This window comes from Nomascus leucogenys, unplaced genomic scaffold (assembly GCF_006542625.1).
Source record: "Nomascus leucogenys isolate Asia unplaced genomic scaffold, Asia_NLE_v1 Super-Scaffold_361, whole genome shotgun sequence".
NCBI classification, from domain to species: domain Eukaryota; kingdom Metazoa; phylum Chordata; class Mammalia; order Primates; family Hylobatidae; genus Nomascus; species Nomascus leucogenys.
In genome coordinates, this window is record NW_022095772.1 from 1309231 (window position 1) to 1332776 (window position 23546).

Below are 23546 nucleotides of genomic sequence, written 5' to 3' on the forward strand. Positions count from 1 at the left end.
GGCCTGCTGCACTGGCAAAAAGCAGGAACACAGTGGCTCCCAGTTATGCGGTGACTGGGCAATGTGGGAAGCACAGTGGCAGGCACATAGGGCCAACCCCAGGTACAATGTCCAGTCCAGTTGGCTGGGAGATATGGCCATCCTGTGTCCCCACAGACCCATAAACTCCCAGGGGGCACAAAGTCCATGGGGGCCTGGCCTTGGTAAGGCCGCTGTTCCACCGCACCCTTGGTGTGGTGACACATGTTATGTTTGCACAAATCCCAGTAGGCAACCATCCCACAGTGACTTTACCCCAGTGCTGCTCTATACATTGTGATACCTGCAATGGGGGCACCACGTGTTCTCCCATTAGCCAGCTCCATCCATCACGGACACTATGAGTCAGCCAAGGGGCAGGTTTGCCATGGGTTTTGTGATGCCTCCTATCCAAAGCCTGCCCTGTGGCATCCAACCCATTGTCCATGGGACCCCAAACTTCTAGCCATTCCCAGTTCTTCACAGGAGCAAGATACACGTTCCAGGGCAAACTGTCCACAGCTGCTGCTGGAAGGTGGAGCAGATCCAACAGTTGGAGACATTGGTCACCTCAGCGTAGGTGTGGGCCCAGTCCACAATGCTGTTGGAGCATGTCAACTTACAGCCAGAACAACAAAGCAGGCGCAGGTATTAACGGGTAAATCACGTCCCTCAGGCAAAACACAGGCTAACTTTTCTTTTCTTTTTTTGTTTTTTTGAGACAGAGTCTCACTCTGTTGCTGAGCCTGGAGTGCAGTGGCACGAGCTTGGCTCAGTGCAACCTCTGACTCCTGGGTTCGAGCAATTCTCCTGCCTCAGCCTCCCGAGTAGCTGGGATTACAGACATGTGCCACCACACCTGGCTAATTTTTTGCATTTTTAGTAGAGATGGAGTTTCAGCATGTTGGACAAGCTGGTCTCGAACTCCTAACCTCAGGTGATCCACACACCTCAGCCTCCCAAAGTGCTGGGATTATAGGCGTGAGCTACTGCGCCCAGCCAATACAGGCTAACTTTTCATCTCTGGATAACAATGCAGCTGCCAAGGCTCCTGCCCTGGGTGATGATAGCACACCTTCTCAGCTCCCCATGGTTCTTTTGGGTCTTGTACCCAAGCCAAAGTCACTGGGGAGCTCAAAATAGGCCACACAGACAGTACATATATAGGAGGGTCCCTTCCGTGGCCATTCCCCTACGAATGGTCAATCGTGGAGGCCACACATTAAATACCCAAGGAGTCACATGTAAGTCATACTGCAGATGCTCCCTCCAGGGGGCTACAATAGCTAACCATCTGCAATGGGGGGCTTGGCAGGTCCATGGCCAACACCAGGTTTTCTGTTCCCCTGCCTTTGGGGCGTTGGGGCAGGCAACAATAGATTACCATCTGTCCCCATACCTGGTCAGAGGAGGTCATCCTTGGTGTGTATCTGTAGCTGGATGCGGATGGTGGCCCAGGATAACAGTGTCTCCACCAGGGCTGGGCCACCTTTCCGTGGTCGCTCATTCAAAATTTTAACACAAAATTTTAACTGATGGTAGGGCAGATGCCCTTAGCCAGATGGCAAATTGCACTGGCCCCTGATCAATTACTTGTAAGTAATTGGTCCAACCTGGACGTGGATGTCTGTGCTGCCCTAGTCCGGGGAGTTGTTACCCATGAATGTACCCACCCTGCTATTGGGTAAGTCGTTCCGCACAGCGACTGCAGCCCATCCTGTCAAGCTCTCACAGGCCTGAAGAGCAGCGTATACAGCAGCTAAATTCTTCTCTATCAATGAATACCGGAGCTCAGCTCCCTTCCACAGCTGGGACCAAAAACTTATTGGCATTCTAAAGGGCTCCATGAGCTGCCATAGGCCCCAGCTGAAACCATCTGTGGTCATGTGTACACCAGGTTCAGATGGGTGCCCCTGATCAATTACTTGTAAGTAATTGGTCCAGCCTGGAACTCCAGCCCCGCAAAGATGGGAGAGCAACATGCAACTGTAACCCGTTCTTCAGGAGTCTGTTATATTGCTCAATCATGCCAGTGGCTTGTGGGTTATAAGAAACATGAAACCCCCATTGTATGTCCATCTGCTGTGCCCACTGTTGTCCCTGCTGTCCAGTGAAATGTGTTCTATCATTTTTAACAGCCAGGGGATGGCCGTATAAGGCACATAAGTGTTGCAGGGCTCGAATGGTGTGTTGCTGGTCGGCCGCCCTGCAAGGGTAGGCAAACAACAAGCCAGTGGCTGTGTCTATAGCCATATGTGTAGCCCTGTGATTTTGGCAGTGGCCCAGTGGAATCTATTTCCCATCTGGTTAAGGGCATCTGCCCTACTGTCACTTGCTGTGTTACACTGGGCAGCTGCCTCCGTTTGGGGTATGCCTGAGCACATGCTGGGCACTTCCAGCAGGACTCCAAAATGTCCTGTGAAGGCAAAGACAGACTCCAGTGCCTACTGACCTGTTTCATCAGTTTACTCCCTGCATGTCCCAGTTTCCTACGTAGCCACAAGGCTACATCTTGTGTAGGTGCTGACTCTCACCATCAGACCCTGGCTAAGGCATCTGCCTCATCATTACCGGAGGTGGCCAAAGAAACATGACCTGACACACGATAGACAGTTACATCTTTCTGATGACCTATTTCCCAGAGGTCTTGCCATGTCGTTTGGCCCCAAATGGGCCGATGGCCTACAGGCCAATTCTGCAACTTCCAGGTAGTCAGCCACAAAGTTAAACCTCGATAGACTGCTCAGCTATTGGTGCAAAGTACTATAGGTGACTCCTTCTTAGTTATCACCGTCCACACCACTCTAAGTTCAGCCCATTGGCTGCTTTGTCCGCACCCGTTATCAAACCATATGGTGTCGGTGCTAGGCTGGACTGCTACAGCAGCCCAGGCAGCAGTAGCACCCCGGCTGGACCCATCTGCATACCATGCCCCAGCAGGAATGGGAGGGCGCTCTTCTTTAAATGGTGATGGCTCAAGGTCTGGGGTGCCTCAGGTCCCATGGCCTTATCTTGCCTTAGGGCTTCAGGCCCTAAGACCTCTTGTAACTCTGCTGCTAATAGACTTGTACTCAGCATACTCTGCTGTTCTAAGTAGGCACCCCACTTTGCTAATGTGGATGTCTGTGCTGCCCCAGTCTGAGGGGTTGTTACCCATGAACGCACCCACCCTGCTATTGGGTAAGTCATCTGCACAGCAACTGCAACCCTTCCTGTCAAGTTCTCATAGGCCTGAACAGCAGCATATACAGCAGCTAAATCCTTCTCTATCAGCGAACACCGGAGCTCAGCTCCCTTCCACAGTTGGGACCAAAAACCTATTGGCGTTCTAAAGGGCTCCGTGCGCTGCTGTAGGCCCCAGCCGAAACCATCTGTGGTTACAAGTACATCAAGTTCAAATGGGTGCCCCTGATCAATTACTTGTAAGTCCAGTGCTTGCTGAATGGCCTGCTTGGCAGCCAGAAAGCCTGTTTCAGCCTCACCATCCCAATCCCAGGTAGCCTCCTTTTCTGTTAACTGGTACAACAGTTTTATCATTTGAGTCAAACGGGGCACGAAAACCTGCCAGTACCCCAAGAGGCCCACAACAGTCTGCAGTTGTCTCACCGTGGTGGGTCAGGGGCATGCCTGGATTTCATCAATGATGGCCTCTGGTATGGCATTTGTCTTACCTGATCAAACAACTCCCAAGCATTTGGCAGACAATCCAGGCCCTTGGACCTTGGATTCGTTGACATACCAACCGCATGCAGCCAACTCTTGCCACGAGAGGGGCATTGCTGCTTCTTAATCTGCAAGAGAATCAGAGGTTAACATGATACCATCAATGTAATGAAACAGGCAAACCCCTTTTGGACATTTCCAGGCATCTAAGTCCATGGCAACAAGACCATGACAAATGGTGGGGCTATGCGCATAGCCCTGTGGCAGCACAGTAGAAGTCCATTGTCACCCTTCCCATGTGAAGACAAACTATTTTTGACTCTCTGGAGCAATGTCGATGGAGAAGAATCCATTAGCCAAGTCCACTACAAAGTGGTACTGTCCCAGTTCCGCTGTCAGGTGGTCCCTCAAATCCATGGTACAGCTGCATGCAGAGGGGGTGTCACCTTATTCCGCTCCTGATAATCCACTCTCATCCTCCAAGTCCCGTCAGGCTTTCTGACTGGACATACCAGGGAACTGTAGGGGATATGTATGTCACACACTATTTGCACCTCCTCTAACTTCTTAATCATCTCAGTTATCTCTGTATGCCCCTCTGACAAATGGTATTGACGAATGGAGGTAACCTGTCCAGGTTGTGGCAGAACTTGGGGCTGGTGACATGTATATGCCCACGCAGTACCGGCTTTACTACACAAACCTGGAGTCTGAATTCTCTGGCCGTGGTGTGTAAGTCCAGACCATGCAAAATGTTCACCCCCAGAATATATTCAGGTTTAGGAGAAACATACACAGTGTACAGGCTGGAAGCCAAGCGGCCAATGCCAAGATGCAGAGACACAGGTTTCACTTTCACTGACTGGCCCCATAACCATCAATGAATGCAGCTTTTCCCAGAAACTTACCTGCGTTCCCATAAACAAGACTGCAGTCTGCACCAGTATCTACCAGTGCTAGGACCTGCTGTACATTGGTGGGGGACTAGTGGATTGCCAGTTCCACGAGGCCTCCAGTCGTCCGGCCCCCCCACCAAGCCAAGCACCTCGGCCAGTTCCCTAATCAAACAGGAAGGGCCAGTCTCTTCACTCGTCTGCAAATAGTCCTTGAGCTGTCGTGTCCCCGCGGGCTGGGTTGAGCAATAGTATTTTGCCCCCTCGGGTATTTTCCGGAATTGCTGCTGGGGGGACAATTCCTCCACAGAGCCAACAGCATTCCATTGGGCTTCCTGTCAGTTTCCTCCCGAGCAACCCCGGCTGCAAGTAAATCATCCACATCTGCATGCGCTTTTTATTTTGTGGGGTGGTTACCTGTGAAGGGGGCACCTTCCCCTTCTTTATGGCGCGGATTCCCCAATCCCACTGATGGCCTTCTGCCTCCTCAAGGGCTGCCATTGTAGTAGTCACTTCATGTATGCGGCGCCCCACGTATGGGGTACGAACAGCAGCTAGAGAGCCAAAAGCACTCGGAGGCTGCCAGCCAGCACAAGATTCCTCACGTGGGAGATAAAATGTTCATCATCTGGCCTCTAGGGATTCAGATCCAACATAGCCTGCCGCATGCCCATCTCCAGGAGTACCTGTACCAAATCAGCATATGATTGCCATTGACTCACAATTTCTGGTATCTCTCCAGCATCATTCCTACCAGTCCATATGGCTGCCATCAGCCACTCGATTAACATGTGGTCACCTTGCCCTTGTGCCAACCGTTGGCACAGCTGCAGCCACTGATGAAGGGAGGGGTGAGTTATGATAGAAGCCAGCTTCTCCATCTCGGAGGCAGAGCAAGAAACGCTGTCAGCCCCCTCATCCCCAAAATGGGGTAGCCAGGCAGGGAGGGGCTCCCCTGGGTGCTCCCTGCATTGCTTACCTAACCCACAACTCAGTGGGAGGAGAAGCACTGTAAGAGGTGTATTCCACCACTGTGGGGGGCCTCTGGGCTCTCCCCTAGAGTCCCATCAGCTGCTCACGTTCTACCTTCTGATGGATCACAGGACAAGCCCGCAGCAGAGGAGCCTCCTCCTCAGGATCAGACCAAGCAGGAGTGTCCGGCCTGGAGGACGGGCTCAAGGTCATGCCAACAGCTGTTTCCAGCTCCTGCTCCAGGCTGTTTATCTGAGCCTCTAAGCGCCCTGCTTGCACCTGGAGGTCCTTTACCCCAGGTTTTGCTGCAAGCTGTGCATTTGGGCCCCCCAGGAACCCAACTTATGCCTGAAGGTCCTTTAGCTGTGCCATGTCCCACAGGGACTGAGCGTATACTTCACGTAGCGCAGTCAGAAATGCCCATCCAACTCTGCTGGTGAAGGTGCACCCCTTCTTGGTGCTGTGAGCTTCCAGTTGCTTCAGTGCCTTCTTCACACTTGCAGGAGACCTGTCCACTGCCTCCCATGTTTCCGCGGGGGCCCATCCAAGCAGCACCTCTGCCACTGGGTACCACAGCTCATGCTGCAGCCACATAGTCTGGTTCTCTCACTATGGAGTGTTCCTTACTCTGCTTACCTTCCCCATTCTACCCGGTGAACCTATGCATCCTTCCTTTCCTTAGACAAGCCTTCCCAGAAAACCCAGAATAAGTAAAGTAGTCTGTTTTGCTTGCATAAAACCCCGTAATTTCCCTTGTGGTCCTTATCATGAACATAATAAATTTATTATATTTCTTAGCTTTAAAAAATTGTCTGACTGTTTCATGAGGACAGAGACAACATCTGTCTGCTTTCCTGTAGAAATCTCTGTTCTAAGCACAGTGCCTGGAATACAATAAATGTTCAACAACTATTTGCTCAATAAATATTGAGTAAATGAAATAATGTATTTTCATGGCCTAAAAGAGCTATATTTTGCTCTTTATAATATCAGAGAGCTTTTCTTTATAAAGCTCATTCATCTTTTAGTGGAACCAACAACAACAACAACAACAACAACAAACCTGAAGTTGGGCTGGGCCTGGTGGCTCACGCCTGTGATCCCAGCACTTTTGGGAGGCCGAGACAGGCGGATCACTTGAGGTCAGGAGTCTGAGACTAGCCCGGCCAACATGGTGAAACCTTGTCTCTACTGAAAATACAAAAATTAGCCAGGCAGGTGGTGCACGCTTGAAATCCCAACTACTTGGGAGGCTGAGGAGGGAAGATCGCTTGATCTGAGGAGACAGAGGTTGCAGTGAGCTGAGATCGCACCACTGCACTCCAGCCTGGGCAATAAAGAAAGACTCCGTCTCAAAACAACAACAAAATACAACAACAACAAACAAACAGAAACCTTGAGTTGGAGGAAAGGCCAAAGGGTTGAGGGAGCTAAAAAGAGGAGTGCATGGCATGAATATGAAGATGGAGAGAGAGTGGCTTGAGGAGAGGCCATTTATGCAAGGCCTGGTAGGCAGAGGTGAGGACTGTGGTCACTATCTTAAGACTAATGAAAAGCCATTGACACGTTTTAGATGGAGAAAGTGGATATCACAGGCACATAACTGGATTTGTGTTTAAAAAAGATTACTGTCAGGCCGGGCGCGGTGGCTCACGCTTGTAATCCCAGCACTTTGGGAGGCCGAGGCGAGCGGATCACAAGGTCAGGAGATCGAGATCACAGTGAAACCCCCTCTCTACTAAAAATACAAAAAAATTAGCCGGGCGAGGTGGTGGGCGCCTGTAGTCCCAGCTACTGGGAGAGGCTGAGGCAGGAGAATGGCGTGAACCCGGGAGGCGGAGCTTGCAGTGAACCGAGATTGCGCCACTGCACTCCAGCCTGGGCGACAGAGGGAGACTCCGTCTCAAAAAAAAAAATAAAATAAAATAAAAAAGATTACTGTGGTGCAGTAGGGTTGACAAGGTGTGAAATGAAGGATTTGTGCGGTACCCTCGTAAGCCCCTAGGCACTGTTCCAAACCCCCTCCTACCACCTCACTTGTCCCCTCATCCAGGTGGAGTAGACAGACTGGGGCCTGTACGTGTCCAGAACAAGCTGCCAGAAGCGTGGCTGAGCCCCTGGGAGCCACGTTTCAACTTTCTAATACACAAGCATAGAGCCCTGCTTCAGAAAATGGTATAGTCTGAGGTGCTTTTTCACCTCTAAAACTGTGAGTTGTTTTCACCTCCTCCATCCCACCAGTGCTGCCAACTCCCGGCCACTTTCAAAGGAGGCCAGTGAGACCCATGGAATGAAGCTCAGGGTCACAGAGCTAGTTAGTGGCAGGGCCAGTGTCAAGCCAGGAATCCAACTTTCACAACCCTCGGCTCACTGCTCATTCTGCTCTAGTTAGGTGGTTATGAAAAGGGAGTTTCTGGGTGTTTTTTGTTTTGTTTTGTTCCAGCCTGTTGCCCACGCTGGAGTGCAATAGTACAATCTTGGCTCACTGCAACCTCCATCTCCCAGGTACAAGTGATTCTCCTGCCTCAGCCTCCTGAGTAGCTGGGACTACAGGCGTGCGGCACCACACCCGGCTGATTTTTTGTATTTTTAGTAGAGGCGGGGTTTTGCCACGGGAGTTTCTGTTTTTACCACATCTGGGTTCTTTAGGGCCTTCGTGATTATTTGGGGTCAGGGACAATTATGTTATTTCAAGCCTGGGAGTGCTATGAAAGATATGAATGTCTGGGAGGTGCCATAGGGGAAGCCTGGCTAATGGTCCTTCCTCAAGGAGAATTCAAAGGGAACTGTTGAGGGCCGAGCCTGGAGACACACAGGAGAAGCCAGATAAGCTATGATCAAAGCATTCTCAGAAGTGGAAAACTAAAGGCACCGGCCTACCCAGAAGCTGTTAGAAAGGCACACTTAGGTAACTTTCCCATAGCCTGGTCTTCCTTGGGCTATTGCCTGGTGGCAATTATTTCAGAGACGCGAGGAAAGTTATAAAGCAAGAAATGACTTGTTTTTCCGCAAAGGAGAACAGGACCTCCCATGTGCATAGCACAGGGCTTAACTGCAGGGCTGAGATTGATGGCTTTGTCAGAACACGTCCTGCCCACGATCAGGAGCAGCTTGTTCTGGACACTTAGAGGCCCCAGTCTGTCTACTCCACCTGGACGAGGGGACAGGTGAGGTGGTAGGAGGGGGTTTGGAACAGTGCCCAGGGGCTTATGAGGTACCGCACAAATCCTTCATTTCACACCTTGTCAAGAAAACAGCTCTGCAATTGCCAAAAGTAGACAACGAACCCTCCAGAGCAGGGGTGTCTCGTGCCTTTTTTCCCCAGTAGTAAGTGTTCCCGATTTAGGAAGGTGTCCCTTCAACCGAATGCCAATTCCTAGGCAAGTTCACAGAACTGCTCCACCACACTCCTGAGTCAGAGCTCCCACTTCAGGGTCTGGTACCCAGGCTCCAGCTCCCCGGTTGCTACTGCTCCCCTGTGCTCCAGGCTTGGGGGCAGAGACCACCTCCTATTCCCTCAGGGTGGGGGAAAATAAAACTTGTAGCCAGAGCATTGTCATCTTAAGAGAACAGCCTGGAGTTCATTTTAATTTAGCTCAGAACTTTAGTTTGTAAAAGCGGGGCGAGATCTTATAAATAATCAAATGCTTCCTTTATTCTTATTTATTACCCCCATTTCAGAGTGGAGGCAACGCAGACCCTGCGCAGCGACATGACTTTCCCCTGATTACACAGCTACTTACTGGCAGAAGAGGGGAAAGATCTGACATCTTTCACCCATTCATCCACTCCACAAACATTTTTTGATCTCTTCAGAAATACCAGGCACTGTGCTGGAGAGAACGAGAACATTCCTCTTGCTCTCCAGAGGCTTGCACCATGTCAGGAGAAGGCCAGATAAATCGCCCGTAGCACCACATAGGAAGTTATGTGCTGGAACCACACAGAAAAGCTTCTTGTAGACACTCAAGGAAGAGAGGGGGGTGGTTAGTTTAAGAAAGGGTTTCTGGAGGGGTTGGTGAAGTCCCATGGCTTTGCATTGCTCTTAGAAATATTTCTTTCTTTCTTTCTTTCTTTTATTTATTTTTATTATTATACTTTAGGTTTTAGGGTACATGTGCACAATGTGCAGGTTTGTTACATATGTATCCATGTGCCATGTTGATTTCCTGCACCCATTAACTCGTCATTTAGCATTAGGTATATCTCCTAATGCTGTCCCTCCCCCCTCCCCCAACCCCGCTCTTAGAAATATTTCTCGACACGTGAACTTGCATTGGGTGACTAAGAGTGTGTGTGAACCAGCCTTGATTTCCTCATGAGCAAGGCCTACTTCCACTGTTGGAAAGAAACTCAGGATATCATCTGACTCTTTTCATCACCAGAGTAGGAGGTGAAAATGGTTCAGGGGGCTCCTTAATGAAAATAAACAGAAAAGGAAAGAAGTTGGGTCCAGTTCAGAGGCACTTTCAACCTTTTCATCTTAAGAGCGGTGCTCAAAGGTAGCTTCTGGGTGATAGAGAAGTAGGAAAAGGCCAGAAAATCGTGGAGTTAGGGGAGCACCTTTTGCTTTAAATGACCTTCCTGCATCCAAGGTCTTCCCAGCTCCTTCACTGCCAGTCACCCTCCTGGGCCATGCTGCCATTTTGTAGATTTCAAAATTATTCAAAGAGTAGGTTTTAAATGTTCTCACTATTAAAAAAGGATCTGCACTATTAAAAAAGTAATGGATATGTTAATTTGCTTGATATAATCATCCCACAATGTACTATATATATCAAAACTTCACATTGAACCTCATAAGTATATACAATTATTATTTGTCAATTAAAAATAAAAATCTAAATTTAAAAAAAGTCTGACTAGATAACCTGGTAGGTATCCACTCCATAATATAGTTGAATTAGTTCTTAATATTTTCTTAAAGTGTTTTATGGTTTTAGAAAAGTATATATGAATAATTCTGAGTTTCTGAATGATAGTGTGAAAAGAATCTGAAGTGCTCACCTTGAACTGTTAAGCCAAGAAGAAATCACCTTCTAACTTCTTTAAGTCACTGGATTACTGATGATGTCTTTGTTTTTTTGTTTTGTTTTTGTTCTAGCTTTTTTGAGATGGAGCCTCACTCTGTTGCCCAGGCTGCAGTGCAATGGCATGATCTTGGCTCACTGCAACCTCAGCCTCCTGGGTTCAAGCAATTCTCCTGCCTTGGCCTCCGGAGTAGCTGGGATTACAGGCACACACCACCATGCCTGGCTAATTTTTGTATTTTTACTAGAGACAGGGTTTCATTGTATTGGCCAGGCTGGTCTCCAACTCCTGACCTCAAGTGATCCGCCCGCCTCCACCTCCCAAAGTGCTGTGATTACAGGCGTGAGCCACCGCGCCTGGCCTGATGATGTCTTTGTTACAGCAGCTTATCCTTACCCTGTGCACGCTTCCCAAAAGCTTCCAGCTGTGCATCCTTTCCTTCTCACTGGCCCCACATTAATGGGATTACCTTGATTGACTCAGGGCCCAGCAGATTCACACCCAGATCCCCAGCAGGTTCCCTTGAAGCTCATGGTTATGTGGAGAACTGGTAGATTCTCAAACAATATTAGCACTTGTTTAGAAAGGCAGAAAGAGAAAACCTATAACGGCTAGGACTACTCTGATCATCCTATTTAAATTTGCACAACACCAGCTGGGTGCAGTGGCTCACGCCTGAAATCCCAGCACTTTGGGAGGCCAAGATGGGTGACTTGCTTGAGTCCGAGAGTTCCAGACCAGCCTGGGCAACATAGCTAAACCCCATCTCTACAAAAATACAAAAATTAGCCAGGCGTAGTTGTGCATATGTGTGATCCCGGCTACTCGGGAGGCTGAGGCATGAGAATCGCTTGAGCCTGGGAGGCTGAGGTTGCAGTGAGCCGAGATTGTGCCACTGCACTCCAGCCTGGGCAACAGAGAGAGACTCTGTCTCAAAAAAAAAAAAAAAGTGCACAGCACTTATTATCCTCTAAAACACTGAAGTATTGATTATGTTTATTTTTCATTGTCTATCTCCTTCCACCAGATGTAAATTCCATGAGAGTAGGAATTTAATTTTTTAAAAATACTTATTTGCAAATATACACAAAAGTAGAAAGAATAGAATAATAGATCCTATTACACTTACCCTCCTAAAAGCAACAATTATAAAAAATTCGCCACATTGATTTTTTCTCTCTCTTCCCGTTTTCCTCCTTCCTTTTTCTTTCTTCTTTTCTTTTTTCTTTATTTCTTGGAAGAAAATACTTGACATCATGATATTTCACACTTAGACCTATTGAATATTATCTCCAAAAAAAAAGACATTTTCTACATAATTATAATTATTATATCTTACAAAAGTAAAATTATGTTCTTAACATAATCTAATGCCCAGTCCATATGCACATTCAAGTAAGATTCAAAATTTGAATATTCTTTTAATCTGTAACAGTTTATCCCTCTTTGTTTTTGTGTGGTAGACTTTGTGAAGAAACTGGTAGAATGTCACATAATCTGGATCTGTCTTATTGCTTCCTTGTAGTATTATATAACTTGCACCTCTTTTCCCTAAATTTCCTATAATCTGGAAGTTAAATCTAAGGCTTAATAAACGAATCTGCTCAATTCTTTGGCAATATTACTGGGTAAACAGTGCCGTGCACATGCTACAGTACCTTATCAGGAGGCACATCATAACTCACCTTCTACTTCTGTTTGGGTGGTGGCAGCCAGATCTTCTATTGCAAAGTTCCCCATAGCCTCTCTTTTTGTAGTTAGTTTGGTTTTTTGTTTTTGTTTGTTTTTTGTTTTGTTTTGTTTTTGAGACGGAGTCTCACTCTGTCGCCCAGGCTGGAGTGCAGTGGCGCGATCTCCGCTCACTGCAAGCCCCACCTCCGGGGTTCACGCCATTCTCCTGCCTCAGCCTCCCGAGCAGCTGGGACTACAGGCGCCCGCCACCACGCCTGGCTAATTTTTTGTGTTTTTAATAAAGACTGGGTTTCACCGTGTTAGCCAGGATGGTCTCAATCTCCTGACCTCATGATCCTCCCACCTTGGCCTCCCAAAGTGCTGGGATTACAGGCATGAGCCACTGCGCCCCGGCCTTATATAGCCTCTCTTTTAATAATTTTACCCTCCAACAAATGCTTTTTGCCTGTCTTAGTAATTTCATTAATGATTATAAAATGGCGATTTCCTAATTTTATTCTTTTCATATTTATTAGTTGTCATTGTTCTCTAAAGAAGAGCTTTACCACAGCACATGGAAGCGATTTGGTTGCCCAGGAATATACTTCCTGAAGGAATGCCAGAATAAATGTACAATTCTTATATTTTAATTACCAATTTTCATATTGAGGTACTGATTCAGAGTCAGTAGTGGGGAGAGGGACATGTGTCTTTTCACTGGTGTGTCCCAAGGGCCTAGAAGACTGCCTGGCACAGGTAGTGTTTAATAAATATATGTTGAATTAAATAATATGTGAATGATAAAAGGCCCTTACAATAGGTGACAAAAATCCTTTATGTAGTAGGTGTTTGAAAAAAGTCACGTCTTACTACAACAAAGGGTCAAGATCCTGGATCTAAACTCTGTATTCTAGGTGTTTTTACCAGAGAAGTGAATGAGAATGTTTGTCCCTTAGTTAATGCTGTTGGCCAGTACAGGTGCCACAGAATAAAGAAGGAATAAGAACAATATGCGGTCCAGATTCCCCTGGAAATCTGGGGAGGAAGAGGGAACTTTATAATGGCATGAGTTGAAATTCTCCACAAGGAAAATTAATTCTAAGCCAAAAGACTCAGAATTAGTTTTATTTATTTTTTTATTTTTATTTTTATTTTTTTGGTGGGGAATGGAATCTCACTCTGTCACCCAGGCTGGAGTGCAGTGGCACAATCTCAGCTCACTGCAGCCTCTACCTCCTGGGTTCACATGATCCTCCCACCTCAGCCTTCCAAGTAGCTGGGACTACAGGCGTGCACCACCACACCCCACTAATTTTTGTGTTTTTATAGAGACGGGGTTTCACCATGTTGCCCAGGCTGGTCTCAAACTCCTGCCCTCAATTGATCTGCCTGCCTCGGCCTCCCAAAGTACTGGGATTACAGGCATTAGCTACTGCGCCCATTCTGAGTTAGTTTTAATTTGATATAGAAGCAATACTGTGGCATTTTGTTAGATTCTACGCCCAGGAGTGGGATTAAAAGGCCTCAGGTCAAACTCTTAATCTTACCAAACATTTCCAGATTACTTTCTAGCATTGCCACATCAATTTTTATGCCCAACAATGTTTTTACCAACACTTGATATTATCTGTTTTTCTAATTCTTGATAATCATTTTTGATAATCTGATGGTTATAAACTATTTCTTTGTTATTTTAGCTTTCATTTCTTTGATTACTATTGAAGTGGAGCATTGCTCATTACCCATTTTGGCTTTATCTTCTGAAATTGGCTTTTCTCTGACAACTTTTTTCCCCCTGGGGTTTCCTGTCTTTTTAGGGCTGACATGAAGGAGTTTCTTATATGTAGATGCTAATCTACATATAAATGTAAAACCACAAAGGTGGTTTTAGGCATTACAAATATTTTCTTCCAGGCTGCCACACTAGTTAACATTTGGGCTCCGTCTCAACTCCTTTTGCAGTGTAATACTCTAGGGATAGGTTTAGTTGCCTCCTTTGGGGAAAATCTTTGTAACAGGGATTACTTCTCTGCCTGTACACTTAGTAAAGTATCTGTCCTTCAGCTACTTGGAAGTTCTGGCAGGAAATAATGAACATGTTACAGTACATAGATACAATTCTCTGTATACATTGGAAATGTCTCTGCAAGATGTACCAAATCAAATTTTGTTAATTGAAAATCGTGTCAAAAATTAAGCATGCACTTATATCTTTGTGGCATTGGGTAACGCATATCCAAAACCGGATAGCTTGAATTCTGAAAGGACACCCAGAATGGACATTTTTGGAAAGTAAATATATTCTCCTGGTTGCTCATTTTCACAATCTGAAATTTTGCTTTCGTTTTTGTATAGAAAGAGAAGCATTCTTTGAAGGCTTCTCCAGGATTCTGTTTTTCCTAGATAATTTTTTACCCTGCGGTCATTTTCTTCCTGCCAATTAGAAAGACACAGATATGCACAGAGGAGATTTTGTACCTGTCGCTCCAAAAGAGAAATGACTTCAGGGCATGAAATAGTAAAACTAAGTCCATTTGCCCATTCCTATATCAACTAACTGGGAGATGATAGCAACAAAAAGAATTGTCTGGTCTCAATACTTTGAACCACTGTGTTTTTACTAAGCCCTTATCCACTAATCTCCCATGTAGGTTTCCCACGTATACCATGGTTCAGTGGTTCCCCTTATAAGTTTTGCTATATATTAGAATCACTTGGGGATCTTTTAGGAATCCCCAACCCAGATCACACACAATATCGTTTAAAGCAGAATGTATCAAGGTGGAAGCCAATATTTTTTTTTAATCTCCCGTTGATTCCAACGTTCAGCAGTTTGGGAACTGTCTCCGTACTCCTCAGAAGCCCAGGGCTTTATCAAGATGAACGTTATTACCAGGGAATTGTTTTTGTCCTGTGCTGGACACCACGTGGAAATGAAACTTGCTAAAACTGGAATTCGAGTGTTTGGCACTGACAGGATGGGACTCTTGCTTTCCTTCTCACTTCCCATCTCCACCTTAACCTTTCTGCAACTCATTTATTTGTCAATGAAATGAAAAATTTCATATATTTGTCATAAGGACTGATTGAAAATTTAGAAAGGAGACAGTACTGTGGCTGGTACACATTGGCCTTCACTAAATGATCTGAAAAGTCCTCACTTGTTTAATGAGGACACATTGAGGACCTGCCTTACTCGACTCTCCTGCTGAAGGTAACTTCTCTTCCTCCCCAGCGGTGCCCAGGCACACCCTGTGCAGGTCCCGCCCTTCTGCTCTTTCTACTTTGACCCTCCCCACATTCAACAGGCTCTCTATCAGTTATCGTCAGGGAACAGCAAGACACAAGCGATTTTCTCAAATTCATGATCAAAAGTCTATGTTACCTGTGACAGCAACCAGAAAAATGACAGGTGAGAGAAGCTAGCACAGAGCCAAGCAGGATTGACATAGGGAGGGACTTGGAAGGAATTGGGAAGAATAGATGAGTAGACGGTACTAAAATCATGTGCAATTGGGTGGAGTTGAGGTTGAGAAAATTACGGGAAAGAAGGTTATTCAGCAATATGAATAACCTTGACCACCTTCTATATGTCTAGCTCTGTGTTGAGCACTTTGAAGGATTTGAGAAATAGGAGATGTGGTCAAAGATGCTCTCAAAGAACTTGTAGAAACAAAACAAACACGACAGGAATAATTTAGAGAACAGCTCAATACCAAATTCTGAGTGCTGACATGGTCGGAAAAGGCTTTCTTGGGGAACTATGCCTCCAGCTGGATCTTGCAAGGTCAGTGTGGTCTTAATTAGTGGAGAGAAGGAAATAAAATATTCCAAGGATGGGGGAGCAGCCAGGGGTTGGCGCAGGAGGAATCTGACTGTCCTTTGCTACTTTCTATCTTCCCTTACTCAACAGCAGTTAAAGCCAAAGATGCGAAGTCACTCTTACCTCTGATGATAATAATGGTGATAATTTTCTTGGTGCTTCTGTTCTGGGAAAATGAGGTGAATGATGAAGTAGTGATGTCAACCTTAGAACACTTGCATGTGGACTACCCTCAGAATGACGTTCCCGTTCCTGCAAGGTACTGCAACCACATGATCATACAAAGAGTTATCAGGGAACCTGACCACACTTGTAAAAAGGAGCATGTCTTCATCCATGAGAGGCCTCGAAAAATCAATGGTATTTGCATTTCTCCCAAGAAGGTTGCTTGCCAAAACCTTTCAGCCATTTTCTGCTTTCAGAGTGAGACAAAGTTCAAAATGACAGTCTGTCAGCTCATTGAAGGCACAAGATACCCTGCCTGCAGGTACCACTATTCCCCCACAGACGGGTTTGTTCTTGTCACTTGTGATGACTTGAGGCCAGATAGTTTCCTTGGCTATGTTAAGTGACTCAAGATCAGCTCCAGAGTCTGAGATCTCTTCTCTCAATGGCATTGGAGCTGGTTGTGCCTGAGGCAGACCTGAACCGTGGACATGGGGCAATGCCTTGAGTGGAAGGGGAAGCCACTGGTAATTAATTTATCCTTCCTGTATTGCTGAGTTGGGATTGTTTTATTCTGCTTCAATAAAATAATCTTTACTGAATTAAACCATAAATTCTACATGTGTTTCAATTTTTTGTCCCTTATCTCTGGGTCCTTTGATGAGAAACAGGACTGAGATTAAGATGAAGTGAATGAGCCACCCACTTGAGGTGCAAAACTTAAGAGGGCACCAAAAGACCAAAAACCTAGCAACCTAGATGAATATATTTGATTTCAGTGTTTCCTTTTTCTTTTTTTGAGACGGAGTTTTGCTCTTGTTACCCAGGCTGGGGTGCAATGGCGTGATCTCGGCTCACTGCAATCTCTGCTTCCCAGGTTCAAGTGATTCTCCTGCCTCAGCCTCCCAAGTAGCTGGGATTACAGGCGTGTGCCACTGTGCCTGGCTGATTTTTGTATTTTTAGTAGAGATAAGGTTTCTCCATGTTGGTCAGGCTGGTCTCAAACTCCTGACCTCAGGTGATCCGCCCACCTCAGCCTCTCAAAGTGCTGGGATTAAGGCGTGAGCCACTGTGCCCGGTCTTGATTTCAGTATTTTTAAAAAATCAAAATTAATGCAAAAATCTTGGATGCTCACTGGGCGCAGTGGCTCACGCCTGTAATCCCAGCACTTTGGGAGGCCAAAGCAGGTGGATCACGAGGTCAGGAGGTCGAGACCATCCTGGCTAACACGGTGAAACCCTGTCTCTACTAAAAATACAAAAAAATAGCTGGGTGTGGTGGCGGGCGCCTGTAGTCCCAGCTACTCGGAGAGGCTGAGGCAGGAGAATGGCGTGAACCCGGGAGGCGGAGCTTGCAGTGAGCCCAGATTGTGCCACTGCACTCCAGCCTGGGCAACAGAGCAAGATTCTGTCTCAAAAATAAATAATAAATACATATTTTCTAAAATTGTTGCATTAAAATATTATTTATCTTGATTATTGAGTTTTGTGGCACTCTCTTAAATTTTAGTCTTAGAGTGAGTGTCTCATTAACCTCAGCCTAATCCTAGCCCTGCTTCTAGCTGTAGAAGCAACAGAGGTCACCTCTTAGGGTCTTTTTTAAAGATAGCATATACAACTCAAGCAGCATCTGTTCCTGTTCAGCAGCTCCCTTTGTGTCTTGAAATAAAGAAAGGAGCCTGACTGGTCTGAAACCGTTTCCTTTAAAGACTTTAGAGAGACACAGATAAGGATTTCCCAGGGAGGGATTGAGACTCTCAGAGCTCAGTGACCACCTCTTTGTGTCTCCAGAAGGAACAGAGAGGACTTTGAGCCGGACTACTAACTCTTTTCTCTTTTTAGTTCTTACAGTTGGACTTACTGCTTAGTTTCCCCACATTCAGCTATGGGCGTAATATCCTTACAGCTAGAAGGAGAAGGAAGAGAAAGAGAGGCTTCTAATTCTGGGGATTTCATGAAGTCATCTTCTTCTCTATTCATTAGTTTCCTTGTCTGTAAAGTGAGGATCTTGAATTAGATAATCTTTCAAGTTCTTTCCAAGTCTATTAGTCTATAATTCTCTCTCTTAAGTAGTACAGAAAATGGCTCTATTATAGCCATTGTTGGAGGGGAGAATTTGTATTGTGAGGTAGTAAGAAATAAGGAGCAATTGGCAAATAAAGGCCAGATTATGTTGTCACTAGTTCTGAGCTATGGCATTTCAATCCTGTATGTGAGAGCTAGAGACTCATACAGTGACCTAGAGCAGGCATGGGTGGGTCACAGGCTTTGGAGAGCACTCTCTGTCCTGATCTTTTCAGTTGAGAGACTTCAGCTGTTCATTGCTCATTTGGACTTAGTTCAACGTCATGTCAAAGAAGAAGGTGCACTTATGCTAGTTGTTAGCTCTGTCTTTTGTAACCATCAAGTTCCATGTGATTGATTAGATTTAGGAGCAGGAGTTGGGGGATAATCGTAAGTGAAGAACAGTTTGCAACCTTGTGAGTAGGCAACGCTTACTCATCTTATGGCTTCTTCCATCTTAGATGGCCATTTTTCAGCTGAGTTTTATTTTCTAGTTCTCTGTGGTAATTCTGTTGTCATTGTTGTCTCCATAGAATTTTGTGTGTCACCAGGTAAACAGAGCCCTCAGCATCTGAATAGAAACTGAACAGGAACAGGTAGGCGGTCCCTAGCATATGATTTGTTGGGCCTTGGTAGCATCATTTTCTGGGCAAAACTTTGAAGTGGATGAAATGTATCCTTTAGGTTCCTACATCTGTTTTCTGAATTCTGATTCCTTTTCCTATCCCTCTCCCTAGGTTTTGTTGACTTTTCTTTCCTTTTCAGTGCTTTTTCTCCCCTTCCTCACCCAACCTCCCCTTTTCTAATTAAAAATCTCTTGCAGATAAAAGTATAACTGAGATGAACCAATAGGATCTATCCTCAGAGTGATTTCATTCAATAGGGATCAACATCAAATTCAAATGAATTGTGACATTTTAGACATTTGTAGTTTGGGTGTGTGTGTATCTATATCTATCTATCTGTATCTAAATATGTATATACATATATATTGCACAGATATATGGAATCAGAGTCTCACTCTGTTGCCCAGGATGGAGTGCAGCGGTGTGATCATAGCTCACTGCAGTCTCAGACTTTTGGGCTCAAGAAATCCTCTCCCCTCAGCCTCCCAAGTGGCTGGGACTATAGGCATGTGCCACCACAACTGGCTTTTTGTTGTTGTTGTTGTAGAGATGGATTCTCACTATGTTGCCTGGGCTGGTCTTGAAATTCTGGCCTCAAGTGATCCTCCTGCTTTGGCTTCCCAAAGCAATGAGACCACAGGCATGAGTGACTGTGCCCAGCCAGGTATATTTTTTTAAATGGGCACCTCTTAGCAGTTTCAAATAAAACCTAGGCAGCTGTGAATGCTGCTCACTTGAAATACATGTCTCAGTAAGACTGGAAATTTCTGCCCTGCTCTTCTTCTGTTTATCTTTCTCCTCCTCGTCTTTCTGTTTCTCTATTATCACCTCATTACTGATGTCAATGGTATAGGATATAGAAGTTTAGGAAACAAAATAAATTCCCTATAAATCCCTCATCCTTTCTCCCTTCAAAATGCAGCAGGTCTTTGGTCAAGACATCCTTGGGCACACACCTGGACACATATACTTAATTCTTTAATAATCCATCAATAATCCATCAACTCAATTAAGGCTTATGTATTCTTGGTGCTAAGATTTTCCTCTAGTTTCTCACACAGACATTTTAAATTCAAATATAATTTTTTAAAAGTTCATACATAATAACATCAAATGAGTGGTATAAGAAGGGAATGATAAGAAGTTCAGAAAAGTTGGAAATGGATTTAGTGGACTTAAGCGGTGATGAAATGTGTAAAATAAAGAATGAGATCTGAACTGGGCTTTGAAGGATTTCAAGAGGCGGGAAAGTATAGCCATTCAAGAAAGAAGCTAAGTGGGAGAGATGGCATAGGGTATATTTAAAAAAAAAAGAGAGTCACACTGATTGACTAGGGCAGGTTTGTGTAGCAAAATAATGGGAGATAAATCTTGATAGGCAGATTGAGATTAGAGCAAGTGGAGCATTGGCTCCTGGGCTCAGGAGATCAGACTTCCTACTGTGAGCAAACAGGAATGTTTCAAAAATTCTGAGTGTCATTGCAAGTTATGTTTTTAGAAAAGTAGTGTGTAGAAGAAATTGGAGGGTCAAGAAGGGCTGATTAGGAGGGAAGTAAGGGTAATAATGTAGGCGATCAATGTAGAAGGGATGGAGGCTTTAGAAGTGGAAGATAAAAAAGAAGAAAATAGAATCATTCTAAAGAGAGAGAAATAATTATTAATTTAAATAACCATTCTTTAGGTATTTTCCAAGATTGACCTCAAGTAAAGGATTTTATATACTAGTAAAGTCATGTTATGTTGTTAACAAATAGTGTTGAGAAATTAGTGTGTGTGTAGTAATTACATACACTAAATAAAACCCAGGCAGCTATGAATGCTCCCCACTTGAATTACATGTTTCAGAAAGACTGAGAATTTCTGCTCTGCTCTTCTTCCTGTTTCCTTAACATCTACTCTTTAGCACTATAGTAAACTCTTGATTATTTATACTAACTGGAGGAGTGAAGAACCCCAAATTGTGGATAATTCCATTAAAATTTATAACTGATTCTGGAGTGCATATTCTTTATTAATCTACAGTTCATTATTTGATTCTGTATGAATAAAAGTATAATCAGAAACTGTGTTTCAGGCTCAAGGAATTTTTAGCCTAACAAGAGGGAGAAAAGATGAACATGAATTGACTAACTAGAAAAATGAAAAAGATCATATAAAATGAAGTGCAACTTAATCTGTGCTGTAGGGTTTCAGAAAACAAAAAAGTCATGCTGGGTTTTGGTATAAATAGACAGAAAAGATTTCACAGAATAAGAAGCAACGGTGCTGCCCAGGTCATTGGGATTCCGACTGCCAAATGGACACTTTGTGCAGTTCTCCCTGAGCTTCCTTGGTTCCACAGGGTCTCCTGCGTCAATCTCATACAGCCCTATCTACCCCTCTGTTGCCCCTCCTTCCCTCAGTTAGACACAACAGCAGAAACTCCCAGGAAACAAACACAATTTCCCTTCTAGCTCTGCAATGAAGTGGACTCTTCCTCTACAGGTTCGACTTGCTGAAGGAACTGGTAAAGACAGAAATCTTATGACTGAGAATGGGTGGGAAAAGAAATGAGAGATGGGGAAATGGCAATGTGTGTTTTATTTTGTTTTCAAGTGGCTACCATGTGCCAGGTTCTATATGAGGCTATAGGAGATACAGTAATGGTGAGGGATGTGTTGAGTGAGAATTGTGACCCACCATGGAGATTATACACCCCACCAATGAGATTATAGACCAAGGGAAAAGGATAAGAAACAAATACTTGGTTGTAGATCTTTATATCACCTTACGTAATTCTCACAATTTTTTTCAGATGGGGAAACTGGAGTTAAATAAGGTTGAATAAATTACAAGCAGAAAAGCAGGGACTTGAACATGAGTCTTCAGACTCCACAGCTGATTGCGTTTCTATTATATCATAGTTCCATTCACAGATATAAAAATTTTAACCTACATGTAGGGGTCACTCCCAGGAATAACTGTCAGGAGGAAGAAAGAACTACCTCTTTAATCTTCTTCTTATTTTATCTTTCATTTATTGTCTTTACTGCAGAAGAGATTACACTACATCTGAGATGGAGACCTTTCCTCTGCTGCTGCTCAGCCTGGGGCTGGTTCTTGCAGAAGCATCAGAAAGCACAATGAAGATAATTAAAGAAGAATTTACAGAGAAAGAGATGCAATATGACATGGCAAAAAGTGGCCAAGAGAAACAGACCATTGAGATATTAATGAACCCAGTCCCGTTAGTTAAAAATACCAGCCTCAGCATGTCCAAGGATGATATGTCTTCCTCATTACTGACATTCAGAAGGTTACATTATAATGACCCCAAGGGAAACAGTTCAGGTAATGACAAAGAGTGTTGCACAGTCTGGAGAAAAGTTTCAGAAGCAAATGGATCGTGCAAGTGGAGCAATAACTTCATCCATGGCTCCACGGAAGTGATGCGCAGGGTCCACAAGGCCCCCAGCTCCAAGTTTGTACAGAATCCTGGCATAAGCTGCTGTGAGAGCCCAAAACTGGAAAATACAGTGTGCCAGCTCACCACAGGCAAACAATTCCCCAGGTGCCAATACCATAGTGTTACCTCATTAGAGAAGATATTGACAGTGCTGACAGGTCATTCTCTGATGAGCTGGTTAGTTTGTGGCTCTAAGCTGTAAATCCCACAGAGCTTTAGGACTAGGGTCTTACTAAAGAAGGACCTCTTCATGTTCATTCTTGTTTAAACCTTTCCTTAATATCTACTCTTTAGCACTATAGTAAACTCTTGATTATTTACTCTAACTGGAGGAGTGAAAAATCCAAAATTGTGGATAATTCAATTAAAATTTATAACTGATACTGGCATGCAGATTCTTCTCTCTCTCTCTATCTCTGTGTATGTGGGGGGACGGTGGGGGGGTAAAACAAACTGAATTTCATCCTAGCTCAGCTATAAAGCCAAGAAACAGAGTCCACCTAACCAGGCAGAATTAAGGAAACAAGGACTAAAGCCAATATGGACAAAGAAAAGCTAATTGTACTGCCAATGATCCTATTCAGAAAAATAGTGAATGAGTGTGACATGTATCATCACTACTCTCTTCAAAGGGTATGTGCTCACACTTGTGTGAATTGATGTATGCACCTAACAAAGAGTCTGCCTGTCCTTCAGGAAATTCCAGAGGAAAAAGATTCTTTGGCTTAGCTGATGCTCTCAGTGTCAACAGCTCCAGCCCTATGCAATCTCCATTCTTCCACCCTCATCTCTATTTCACAGGTTGCTGTAAAGAGAAGAAAATTCTTATTGTAATCTTTATTCAAGCAAAGTCTTGATACCCTGGGGCTGTGGGAGAGAAATGGCAAGCCATGGAAGAATAGAGGAGCCAGAAAGATGGGAATAGAAAGTCTGTGCTCAGTACCAGGCAGGACTGGTCTTCAACCTTGATGTCTTATGATACTGTAGTTAATTTTGTTCACTACCAGCTATTTATTTGCAAGCGTTCATGGATCAACATTCTGCATAAAGTGTGGGCAGTTATCTTCTTCATCAGTGTGTGGCCATATGCTTCTCTTCCTCTCCTTAAATCCTCCCTCCATCCTGAGACCACTCTTTCTTAATATTCTAATTTTAAATAAATGCATGTAAATGTA

At 44.7% G+C, this 23546-nt stretch overlaps 1 protein-coding gene across 10 annotated transcripts in view; it reads left to right on the forward strand.

Moving 5' to 3' along the window:
* Positions 1-23546, forward strand: part of RNASE11 (ribonuclease A family member 11 (inactive)) — a 26917-nt gene extending 3371 nt beyond the window's left edge. Inside the window, exons 1-4 of one of the 10 annotated variants that reach the window (XM_004091919.3) lie at positions 18431-18490; positions 18834-18896; positions 21329-21432; positions 21961-23546. In XM_004091919.3, coding sequence (XP_004091967.2) covers positions 21983-22573 — 591 coding nt within the window. In that variant the 5' untranslated portion in view covers positions 18431-18490; positions 18834-18896; positions 21329-21432; positions 21961-21982 and the 3' untranslated portion in view covers positions 22574-23546. Of the gene's footprint in view, positions 1-16161; positions 16331-16385; positions 16764-18411; positions 18717-18833; positions 18897-21328; positions 21433-21960 lie in introns of those variants that run through there. The other 9 variants (XM_003280897.3, XM_004091915.3, XM_003280898.4 and 6 more) reach the window with 9 other exon arrangements.